This window comes from Oncorhynchus clarkii, unplaced genomic scaffold, assembly GCF_045791955.1.
Source record: "Oncorhynchus clarkii lewisi isolate Uvic-CL-2024 unplaced genomic scaffold, UVic_Ocla_1.0 unplaced_contig_796_pilon_pilon, whole genome shotgun sequence".
In the NCBI taxonomy this organism is placed as follows: domain Eukaryota; kingdom Metazoa; phylum Chordata; class Actinopteri; order Salmoniformes; family Salmonidae; genus Oncorhynchus; species Oncorhynchus clarkii.
Window position 1 is genome coordinate 200001 of NW_027257956.1, and position 12500 is coordinate 212500.

Below are 12500 nucleotides of genomic sequence, written 5' to 3' on the forward strand. Positions count from 1 at the left end.
CCACAATGACATCACAATACCCCATAATGACATCACAATACCCCCTAATGATATCACAATACCCCATAATGACAAAGTGAAAACAGGTTTTTAGATATTTTTTGCAAATGTATTAAATATAAAAAACAGAAATACCTTATTTACCTAAGTATTCAGACCCTTTGCTATGAGACTCGAAATTGAGCTCAGGTGCATCCTGTTTCCATGATCATCCTTCAGATGTTTTTACAACTTGATTGGAGTCCACCTGTGGTAAATTCAAATGATTGGACATGATTTGGAAAGGCACACATCTGTCTATATAAGGTCCCACAGTTGTCAGTGCATGTCAGAGCAAAAACCAAGCCATGAGGTCAAAGGAAGTGTCTGTAGACTTCCGAGACAGGATTGTGTCGAGGCACCGATCTGTGGCAGGGTACCAAAATATTTATGCAGTATTGAAGGTCCTCAAGAACACAGTGGTCTCCATCATTCTGAAATGGAAGACCTATGGAACCACCTAGACTCTTCCTAGAGCTGGTCCCTGGCCAAACTGACCAATCGGGGGAGAAGGCCCTTGGTCAGGGAGGTGACCAAGAACCCGATGTCCCTCTGACAGAGCTCCCGAGTTCCTCTGTGGAGATGGGAGAACCTTCCAGAAGGACAACCATCTCTGCAGCACTCCACCAATCAGGCCTTTATGCTACAGTTGCCAGAAGGAAGCCACTCCTCACTAAAAGGCACATGACAGCCGGCTTGGAGTTTGCCAACAGGCACCAAAAGGAATGAGATACAAGATCTTCTGGTCTGATGAAACCAAGTTTGAACTTCTTGGCTTGAACGCCAAGCGTCACGTCTGGAGGGAACCTGTTACCATCCCTATGGTGAATAATGGTGTTGGCAGCATCATGATGTGGGGATGATTTTCAGCGGCAGAGACTAGGAGACTAGTCAGGGTCAAGGAAAAGATGAATGGAGCAAAGTACAGAGGGATCCTTGATGAAAACCTGCTCCAAAGCACTCAGGAACTCAGACTGGGGCGAAGGTTCACCTTCCAACAGGACAATGACCCCAAGCACACAGCCAAGACAACGCAGTAGTGGCTTCGGGACAAGTCTCTGAATGTCCTTGAGTGGCCCAGCCAGAGCCCAGACTTGAACCTGATTGAACATCTCTGGAGAGACCTGAAAATAGCTGTGCAAAGACACTCCCCATCCAACCTGACACAGCTTGGGAGGATTTGCAGAGAAGAATGGGAGAACCTCCCCATCCAACCTGACAGAGCTTGGGAGGATTTGCAGAGAAGAATGGGAGAACCTCCCCATCCAACCTGACAGAGCTTGGGAGGATTTGCAGAGAAGAATGGGAGAACCTCCACATCCAACCTGACAGAGCTTGGGAGGATTTGCAGAGAAGAATGGGAGAACCTCCCCATCCAACCTGACAGAGCTTGGGAGGATTTGCAGAGAAGAATGGGAGAACCTCCCCATCCAACCTGACAGAGCTTGGGAGGATCTGCAGAGAAGAATGGGAGAACCTCCCCAAACACAGATGTGCAAAACTTGTAGCGTCCTACCCAAGAAGAGTCGAGGCTGTAATCGCTGTCAACCGTGCTTCGACAAAGTACTGAGTAAAGGGTCTGAAAACGTATGTAAATTTTATAATTTCCTTTGTTTTCTTAAAATAAATTTGCAGACATTTTGTGAAAACCTGTCAACCAAATCATTTAGAAAAAGTCAAGTGGTCTGGATACTTTCTGAATGCGTTGTACCTCATACTAAACTCCGGCCCTTTCTGGCCACAATGCCCTCCATCAGCTGGACTATCACTTCTTATCTAGAGCTATTCTAACACATAAAACGTTGAGATAACACAGTGGCATTTAGATCATCCATGGCTAGAGGTGTCATACTAACATTACAACTAATTAGAAGAAAATTAAAGGAATGCATCCTTGTCACTCCAATGTGACTGTAGACATTAACACGTCTAGTTTCATTGTCTGTGAAATCAGATCACAAAAGGGGGGTTGCTCTATGCCATGTTAATACGTCCTACCAAATACAATGACATTCTGGCATTCCAGAATGTCATTGTTCTATTCTGTCAGTACCACCACAGGAGAGGCTCGTTAACGCACCACTGTTACCCACCCAAATGGGCGCCTGCCTGCCTGGAATAGGGAGTCAGGGCTCGCCTCCTGCCCCCCTCCCCACCCATCTAAAAGGTCCCCTTTTTCTCCTCTCTCGCTTCCCATCATCCCCTCCCAGCGGGCTAGCGGGGGCTCGGGGTCTGACCGGGGCTGAAGCCGTGGCCAGAGAACTTTAAACAGCCATGAAACAATCCTATCTGCTTCCGCCATCTCCACCACGCACCTCTCTACTGGTCTGTTCTCAGAATCTCCCTACTGGTCTGTTCTCAGAGTCTCTCTACTGGTCTGTTCTCAGAGTCTCTCTACTGGTCTGTTCTCAGAGCCTCTCTACTGGTCTGTTCTCAGAGTCTCTCTACTGGTCTGTTCTCAGAGTCTCTCTACTGGTCTGTTCTCAGTCTCTCTACTGGTCTGTTCTCAGAGTCTCTCTACTGGTCTGTTCTCAGAGTCTCTCTACTGGTCTGTTCTCAGAGTCTCTCTACTGGTCTGTTCTCAGAGTCTCAGTCTCTCTACTGGTCTGTTCTCAGTCTCTCTACTGGTCTGTTCTCAGAGTCTCTCTACTGGTCTGTTCTCAGTCTCTCTACTGGTCTGTTCTCAGAGTCTCTCTACTGGTCTGTTCTCAGAGTCTCTCTACTGGTCTGTTCTCAGAGTCTCTTTACTGGTCTGTTCTCAGTCTCTCTCTACTGGTCTGTTCTCAGAGTCTCTCTACTGGTCTGTTCTCAGAGTCTCAGTCTCTCTACTGGTCTGTTCTCAGAGTCTCAGTCTCTCTACTGGTCTGTTCTCAGAGTCTCTCTACTGGTCTGTTCTCAGAGTCTCAGTCTCTCTACTGGTCTGTTCTCAGAGTCTCAGTCTCTCTACTGGTCTGTTCTCAGAGTCTCTCTACTGGTCTGTTCTCAGAGTCTCTCTACTGGTCTGTTCTCAGAGTGTCTCTACTGGTCTGTTCTGGTCATAGTTCTATGAAGTGCTGTGTTGTTCTGTTCTGTCCTGGCACAAAACCTCTGACTGATGAAACACGGTGTAACAGTAATGTCATCAGTCTCTGTGTAGTTTAATTTACCACCACACCTCTGATGAGACATAGTGTAACAGTCCCAGTTATTCCTCTCAGAGAGTAAAGACCTGCAGCTCTGTCTACTTTCTGTGAAGATCTGCCTGCTGTCATTCCCCTGACCAGTCATTCCCCTGACCAGTCATTCCCCTGACCAGTCATTCCCCTGGCCTGTCATTCCCCTGACCTGTCATTCGCCTGACCTGTCATTCCCCTGTCCTGTCATTCCCCTGACCTGTCATTCCCCTGACCTGTCATTCCCCTGACCTGTCATTCCCCTGACCTGTCATTCCCCCGACCTGTCATTCCCCTGTCCTGTCATTCCCCTGACCTGTCATTCCCCTGACCTGTCATTCCCCTGTCCTGTCATTCCCCTGACCTGTCATTCCCCTGACCTGTCATTCCCCTGACCTGTCATTCCCCTGACTGGTCATTCCCCTGACCTGTCATTCCCCTGACCAGTCATTCCCCTGACCAGTCATTCCCCTGACCTACTACATAGTTCTCTGTGTAGTTCTGCACCACTCCTCTGGCGATGATGTTGTCTAACAGTTATTATTTTGGCCATCTAACTTGTCTGTTATGTAGCCATTGTTATGACAGTGATACCGCCCTGACATTGTGACTGCTTTTGGATCAGATTTGGCAATATGAACGTCCCTTTTTCAAGATCCTGTCTTTCAAAGATAATTTGTAAGAATCCAAATAACTTCACAGATCTTCGTTGTAAAGGGTTTAAACACTGTTTCCCATGCTTGTTCAATGAACCATAAACAATTAATGAACATGCACCTGTGGAACGGTCGTTAAGACACTAACAGCTTACAGACGGTAGGCAATTAAGGTCACAGTTATGAAAACTTAGGACACTAAATAGGCCTTTCTACTGACTCTGAAAAACACGAAAAGAAAGATGCCCAGGGTCCCTGCTCATCTGCGTGAACATGCCTTAGGCATGCTGCAAGGAGGCATGAGGACTGCGGATGTGGCCAGGGCAATAAACTGCAATGTCCGTACTGTGAGACACCTAAGACAGCGCTGCAGGGAGACAGGACGGACAGCTGATCGTCCTCGCAGTGGCAGACCACATGTAACAACACCTGCACAGGATCAGTACATCCGAACATCACACCTGTGGGACAGGTACAGGATGTCAACAACAACTGCCCAAGTTACACCAGGAATGCACAATCCCTCCGTCAGTGCTCAGACTGTCCGCAATCGGCTGAAAGAGGCTGTACTGAGGGCTTGTAGGCCTGTTGTAAGGCAGGTCCTCACCAGACATCACCTGCAACATCACCTGTCACCTATGGTCATAAACCCACCGTCGCTGGACCAGACAGGACTGGCAGAAAGTGCTCTTCTCTGATGAGTCGCGGTTTTGTCTCACCAGGGGTGATGGTCGGATTCGCGTTTATCGTCGAAGGAATGAGCATTACACCGAGGCCTGTACTCTGGAGCGGGATTGATTTGGAGTTGGAGGGTCCGTCATGATCTGGGGCAGTGTGTCACAGGATCATTGGACTGAGCTTGTTGTCATTGCAGGCAATCTCAACGCTGTGCGTTACAGGGAAGACATCCTCCTCCCTCATGTGGTACCCTTCCTGCAGGCTCATCCTGACATGACCCTCCAGCATGACATTGCCACCAGCCATAGTGCTCGTTCTGAGCGTGATTTCCTGCAAGACAGGAATGTCGGTGTTCTGCCATGGCCAGCGAAGAGCCCGGATCTCAATCCCATTGAGCACGTCTGGGTCCTGTTATGGGGTCCTGTTGAATCAGAGGGTGAGGGCTAGGGCCATTCCCCCCAGAAATGTCTGGGAACTTGCAGGTGCCTTGGTGGAAGAGTGGGGTAACATCTCACAGCAAGAACGGGCAAATCTGGTGCAGTCCATGAGGAGGAGATGCACTGCAGTACTTAATGCAGCTGGTGGCCACACCAGATACTGACTGTTACTTTTGATTTTGATCCCCCCCCCCTTTGTTCAGGGACATTATTCACATTATTCACTTTCTGCTAGTCACAAGTCTGTTTAACTTGTTCAGTTTATGTCTCAGTTGTTGAATCTTGTTATGTTCATACACATATTTACACATGTTAAGTTTACTGAAAATAAACGCAGTTGACAGTGAGAGGACATTTCTTTTTTTGCTGAGTTTAGTTGAAAAAATTATTTGCTTGAATATCAAAATATGTACCTGTGCTTTATAAGTGAATTGCCAACTTGACTTTTGTTTAATCTTAGCTTGATGTATGGTATCTTGTTTCAGTCACTGACAGCCCATTCTATCGCTCAGGTCCATCGACAGTCAGTGGCCTACAGGTGTTTGGGACATCAGACAGCCTGGGAGTTTCCTGGCAGCCTGGCCCAGGGAGGACTGAGCGCTTCAGGCTACTGCTCACCGACCGAGTGGGTGTGGTGAGGAACCTGACTCTGGAGAGCACCGCTAAAGACTACACTGTCACCGACCTGGTGCCAGGGCGCGTGTATAACATCACCATGGTGACGGAGGCAGGGGGACGCCAGAGTACCACCTCAAGACAAATACAGACGGGTAAGGATTCAGTCATGATATGGGATTCATTGGAATGGACTCTCCTTAGTTGACGTCAGCATCTGTAACAGCGACGTAACATCTATTGTACATAGGCCATCGGTAAATGGCCCACCCAATTTACCTACCTCATCCCCATACTGTTTTTATTTATTTACTTTTCTGCTCTTTTGCACACCAATATCTCTACCTGCACATGACCATCTGATTATTTATCACTCCAGTGTTAATCTGCTAAATTGTAATTATTCGCCTACCTCCTCGTGCCTTTTGCACACAATGTATATAGACTCCCCTTTTTTTCTACTGTGTTATTGACTTGTTAATTGTTTACTCCATGTGTAACTCTGTGTTGTCTGTTCACACTATTATGCTTTATCTTGGCCAGGTCGCAGTTGCAAATGAGAACTTGTTCTCAACTAGCCTACCTGGTTAAATAAAGGTGAAATAAATAAATAAATAAAACATATTTGTAAGTTAGGATCATCACTATATTTAGAAATAAAAATGTAATTGTAACTATTAAAGTCATACTGCACCAAATTCCAGGAAAGCGCTTCGGTGATCAGCTATTTATTTTAAGCCTTGAGCTTCTCACATAGTCATCAGCCCACACAAATAATGGGATAGTGAGTATATGGGAAGATGCCAACCTCTCCTCTGCTCCCTACATCCTGTGGAGTATATGGGAGATGCTAAACTCTCCTCTGCTCCCTGCATCCTGTGGTTCTGAGTGTATGGGAAAGACTGAGTGTTAGGGCCTGGTATGGACACAGGGCCCAAGCCTGCTTTCTTTCCCAACAGAGTCCCTACCCAATCAAGCCTGCTTTCTTTCCCAACAGAGTCCCTACCCAACCAAGCCTGCTTTCTTTCCCAACAGAGTCCCTACCCAACCAAGCCTGTGTTACTCTTTAACTGTCCAGGATCGGTGTGAATTTTTTTCAGCCATCGTAAACCTCCTCCGCCTTAGGCCTTAGGCTGACATTATTTATTCGTTTTTATCATCACCATTAGCTTTTTCAGAAGCAGCAGCTACTCTTCCTGGGGTCCACAGAAAACATGAAACACGATAAGTCACAAAACACTGATACACTGATAGACAAGGACAGTCATATGTGACCGAACGGCTTGATTAGGTCTTATGGAGCAACATTTGAAATTGTGTTTCAATTTTTTTTTAAACTTTGGATAGAAGTAGAGACTCAGAGCTATAAAATGGCATATGTGTCACGCCCTGATCTGTTTCACTTGTCTTTGTGCTTGTCTTCACATTGTCACTTCACACGGCCTGCACTTGATTCCTGATAATATCATACACTGAGGTTGAGGAACATTGGGAAAGTAATTCTGCTTTGAAAGTTGATGAACTCTTAATCTCACTTTTGAGAAAATGGCCCTTGAATATTTTGGTTCACCTACTGGAGAGATCTTCTTTGTCTCCACCCCCATTCAGCATCGTTCACACCCTCTTAAGCCTTAGCCCCGCCCATCTCTTTAAGGATTCACATCTGAGGCCATGTATTAAACAAGACTAAAGGCTGGTTTATACTATGGGTGTAAATTTAATCTGGAGTGCCAGAGTGTACTCTGGGCGTTTGTAAACTCAGAGCGTTGTCAGATTGTAAACTCAGAGCGTTGTCAGATTGTACACTCAGAGCGTTGTCAGATTGTAAACTCAGAGCGTTGTCAGATTGTAAACTCAGAGCGTTGTCAGATTGTAAACTCAGAGCGTTGTCAGATTGTAAACTCAGAGCGTTGTCAGATTGTAAACTCAGAGCGTTGTCAGATTGTAAACTCAGAGCGTTGTCAGTTTGTCCGTTTGTACATTCAGAGTTTTCGCACTCGGAGCGTTCAGAGCACACACTGGGTGCTCTGGCAGAGGAGTAGGGTTGTTCTGACCTCACAACGACAGTCAAACACCCAAGCTAACTGGCTAATGTTGGCTAGCTTGGTAGCTACTTCCAGTACAATTGAGCGAACACCTCATTCTGACCATTTTACTCGCCCTAGCAGAGCTGGTTAGGCTATTTTCATGTTATCCAAAGTGGAGACTGCAACTGTTCTGCTGGCAACAATTTAATTGCGCTTTTTAGCCAACGTTTACTGACACCGGCAATATTCATCGGTGTTTGTAAATTCGTCAGTTATTCTGAGCTTTGGCACACAGACGAGAGTGCTCTGAAATCAGAGTAGATATCCAGAGCTAACTTTACCAGCTACGTCTATCGACAGTTGTCGCAGTGACATCATGAACATTCTATTGAAATGGTTACTTACGTAGTGGAGTCTTTTGTTTCGACACGTAGATAGCTAGCTAGCTAAACAATGAACCATGATCCCAACTCATAACGTTACTACCCTGCATGAATCTGCAGGTAGCTAACCAACCAGGTTCAACGTTAGCTAGTTAACATTAGGCTATAATTTTTTTTCTGTTTTTGCTATTTGCTCTTTGTTATAGAGCCAACAAGATTGGAGAAGTGGTTTACCCATACATCTCCATTTTGGATAGATAATTATTTGTGTTGTTGTTTCGTTTAGTGTTTTCCCATTTTCCCAGAAGTGGTTAGAGTCTATGGATTCTTCAATTACATTGAGCTGATTTCTGACGTGCTGTTCCTTCTTTTTCCGTAGTGTATTTCTGCATTGTTTTAATGATTCACCATAGTGAAGGCGTAGGATCTGAGTAGTTTTCTGTGTCTCTGTTTTTGGTTGGACAGGTTTCTCAATTTCTTTCTTAGATTTTTGCATTATTCATCAAACCATTTGTCATTGTTGTTCATTGTCTTATTTTCCTGTTTGACATTTTTTTATTTGATAGGGAAGCTGAGAGGTCAAATATACTGTTTAGGTTTTCTACTAATAGTGAGTTGTCTAAAAGGGATTGAATTTGTCTCTCTCCCTCTCTCTCCCTCCCTCTCTCCCTCTCCCTCCCCCTCTCTCTCCCCTCTCTCTTCCTCTCCCTTCCCCTCTCTCTCCTCTCTCCCCCCTATCTCTCCCTCCCTCCCTCTTGCTCTCTCTCTCCCTCTATCTTTCTCTACCACCCTCCCTCCCCTCTCTCTCTCCCTCTCTCTCTCCTCTCACTCCCTCCCCCCTGTCTCTCTCCCCTCTCTCCCCTCCCTCTCCGTCTTCCTCCCCCTCTATCGCTCTCCCTCTCCCTCCCACCCTTCCCTCTCTCTCCTCCCCTCTCTCTTCCTCTCCAGTGCCCTATGCCGTCTCCAATCTGAAGCTAGAGAACAATAACACCCAGGACAGTTTGAGGGCATCATGGAGTCAACCCCAGGGTGATGTGGACTCTATAGTGGTGACCCTGTTCTCGTCTGGAACCACCCCTCTGGAGAAGACCCTGTCATCTGACACCACAAAGGCCCACTTCCACCAGCTGACACCCGGACGGACCTATCAGGTGTCTGTTGCCACCAAGAGCGGAGAGCTCTCCAACCAATCAACTGCCTCGGCCAACACAGGTAACAGTAGGCATAACCAGGAAAACGTCATGTAAACCAGGACAAACTCTGTGTCGTGGTCAGGAGAACGTCTTGTCTCTGGTCCAACATGCTAACAATTAGTGTTCTCAGAAATCCAATGAAGCCTTTAGTTTGTTGACAGGAACACTCTTCCTGTTGAAGAGGGCCTCTGCTATTAAAGCCAAGAGGATAAAGGAGGGGGTGAGATGGTAATTCCTAGCGAGTGTGACTGTTTCATTTAAACACTCTGTTCTTAAGGGTTCAGCAAGAGCTCGTTGAGTGTCTCGATGATGTCCAAGATCATAACTATGTGATTACTATTCATGGATTAATCAAGTGGATTAGAATTAGTCCATTGTGTTGTCGTGTTAAGGCGTCTGCATGCTTCCCAAGCAGAAACAGTTCAGAAGAGTTCCTTCATTTATTATGATGACATTTGGTGATGTTTTGTTCTTAGGTGAGGGGTTTTGTTCTTAGGTGAGGGGTTTTGTTCTCAGGTGAGGGGTTTTGTTCTCAGGTGAGGGGTTTTGTTCTCAGGTGAGGGGTTTTGTTATTAGGTGAGGGGTTTTGTTCTCAGGTGAGGGTTTTGTTCTCAGGTGAGGGGTTTTGTTCTCAGGTGAGGGGTTTTGTTCTCAGGTGAGGGGTTTTGTTCTCAGGTGAGGGTTTTGTTCTCAGGTGAGGGTTTTGTTCTCAGGTGAGGGTTTTGTTCTCAGGTGAGGGGTTTTGTTCTCAGGTGAGGGGTTTTGTTCTCAGGTGAGGGGTTTTGTTCTCAGGTGAGGGGTTTTGTTATTAGGTGAGGGGTTTTGTTCTCAGGTGAGGGTTTTGTTCTCAGGTGAGGGGTTTTGTTCTCAGGTGAGGGGTTTTGTTCTCAGGTGAGGGGTTTTGTTCTCAGGTGAGGGGTTTTGTTCTCAGGTGAGGGGTTTTCAGGTGTTTTGGCACCACATGGTTGTTCTGGAGGCCAAAGTCCATAACTCTTCGTCGGTGATTGGTCAACAGCAGGGATTCTTCAATAAAGTCTTTGTTGTCATTCAACGAGAGAAGACTGTTTTTTTAATGCCAATATTTTCAATGAGAAATAATGCACCGAACATCTTACTTAGATGTAAAATTACACAACGAATGTCAAAATTAATTAAAGATTCCTTGAGTTTTAGCTTAGATTATTTTAGACTATATACAGCATCTCAAAATGGACAAACAGGTACTGTACTTCTCAAGGAAATTCAGAGACTTTATAACCAAAGATCTTTTGAGGGATTATGCGAGCAGGTTCGTTCGGAAAGGCGCCAGCCCGAACTGAAGCATGCTGACGCCTTAAGGGTTCTTCCTTCCTGCCTTTTGAGAGCTGCTAATATAAATGAACAAAATGAAATACTCCAGACTGTGCCTTTAACTGGTCTTCCTTCTTCTCTCCGTCCCAGTCCCAGGTAAAGTGTCCCAGCTCTCTATGGAGGCGCTGGATGACTCCAACTCTCTGAAGGTGATGTGGGCTCCCCCTGGTGGAGACTGGGATAAGTACAGGGTGCTGCTGTTAAATGGGACCCAGACTCTGGATAACAGGACCGTGGAGAAAGGGGTGGTGGAGTACACCTTCTCTGGCCTGGGACTGGTTCCTGGGAGGACCTACAGGGCTGGGGTCATGGTGGAAAGCACTGGGGAGCAAGGCACAGTGGAGTACTGCCACAGAGGAATAGGTAGACTACACAACAACATAATGGAGTAGGAGAAAGTACTGGCATCAGTAAGAATGATAAGAGAACTCATAACATCATGACTCTTCATCTCATTGTTCTCTCTATTTCTGCAAACCTTCTTTCTCCCCTTCTCTCTTACCCTTAATCCACCCCCCTGTCTCTCTCTCTCTCTCCCTCTTCCCTCTCTCTCTCTCTCTCTCTCTGTCTCTCTCTCTCTCTCTCTCTATCTCTCCCAGCTCCTAAGCCCGTCTCAGAGCTTCATATCCGCCATGCTGACGAGACCTCCCTCAGCGCCCTGTGGAGTCACGCCCCCAACTCAGCCAGGGACGGCTACGCCGTAGAGCTCCGCCATGGCAATGCCACGGTTGCCACGAGAGACCTGACCCGTGACATGAGGGAGTGCACCTTCAACGTGCTCATGCCCGGACGCGTGTTCACCATCATCGTGACAACCAAGAGCGGGGAGCTCAACAGCTCTGTGTCTGTGCTAGGGAGGACAGGTGAGAGGGTTGCTATAGCACCTGTATCGATATGTACACACAACACACTAAAACAGAGTAGCTGAGGTCATCTCTATGGTAACACTGTATTTATCCAATCAGAGGGACTCCATGATACTGTCCCTTTGTAGCTGAGGTCATCTCTACGGTAACACTGTATTTATCCAACCAGAGGGACTCCATGATACTGTCCCTTTGTTGCTGAGGTCATCACTATGGTAACACTGTATTTATCCAACCAGACTTTGAGACAGCATGTACAGGGATGTTTTTACTTTGTCTCAGTTTATTTTCTTCACAAAATGGAGTCTTCAGATGAAGCCTGACACACAAAGGGTAATAATGAGCCTGCTGAGATGAAAATAAAAGCTTTGTTTACAAATGGAGACGGACAGTAACTGAGCCTGTCTGTCTGCAGTACCTCTGGAGGTGAGGCGTGTCCACCTGAGCAACCAGGGCCACGTGGACAGCTTACAGGCCAGCTGGGAACTCCCCCCTGGAGATCTGGACTTCTGCAGCCTGCAGCTCCTCCACAACAACCGGGCTGTGCAGAACCACACCGTCCCAGCCAACACCACCTCTCTGCAGCTCAGAGACCTCAGGCCTGGCGCCCCCTACAGGCTGGTGGTCAGTACTGTCAGTGGTGGGATGGTTTCGAAGCAGGCCGTGGCTGAGGGACGCACTGGTAAGTTAAAAATCAGGAACAGTTCATCTTTATGCATTTACTCAACTGTATCGTCCACATTAACATCGACTGACCGGCACGTGAGCCAGGCGTTTGTTTTGGGGGTTGTTCTGTATGTTCTTCCTGGTGGTCTTGTCCATTACAGCTGTTTATGTGTGTATGTGATATAGTAATGGCCAGGCATGCTTTATTCTATGCTTAGAGATGGTTGTTTAAGGGTAGGTGTCTGACCATCGGAGTAAATCACTCATTGTTATAGTGATTGTTAACCAACATTAATTATAAGATACAATCTCAGAGAGAGAGAAACGTGATATTGTTTTCCAATACAAAAGAGAATGTCTGGAATGTTCAGGAAGCTTTGTGTCAACTACAAAACAACTCTCCAAGGTCCCGTTCAAAGACTTCCTTGTCCGATCTCA

General features: G+C 46.6%; 1 protein-coding gene across 2 annotated transcripts in view; it reads left to right on the forward strand.

The window, feature by feature from the left end:
• LOC139394261 (receptor-type tyrosine-protein phosphatase beta-like) overlaps positions 1-12500 on the forward strand; it is a 113480-nt gene that overhangs the window by 5441 nt on the left and 95539 nt on the right. For both annotated transcript variants that reach the window (XR_011629811.1, XM_071142284.1), the window contains exons 3-7: positions 5475-5732; positions 8936-9199; positions 10621-10893; positions 11130-11393; positions 11812-12078. Coding sequence is in view for 1 of the 2 variants with exons in the window: in XM_071142284.1 (XP_070998385.1) it covers positions 5475-5732; positions 8936-9199; positions 10621-10893; positions 11130-11393; positions 11812-12078 (1326 nt within the window). In the remaining variant the exon portion in view is untranslated. The remainder of the gene's footprint in view (positions 1-5474; positions 5733-8935; positions 9200-10620; positions 10894-11129; positions 11394-11811; positions 12079-12500) is intronic.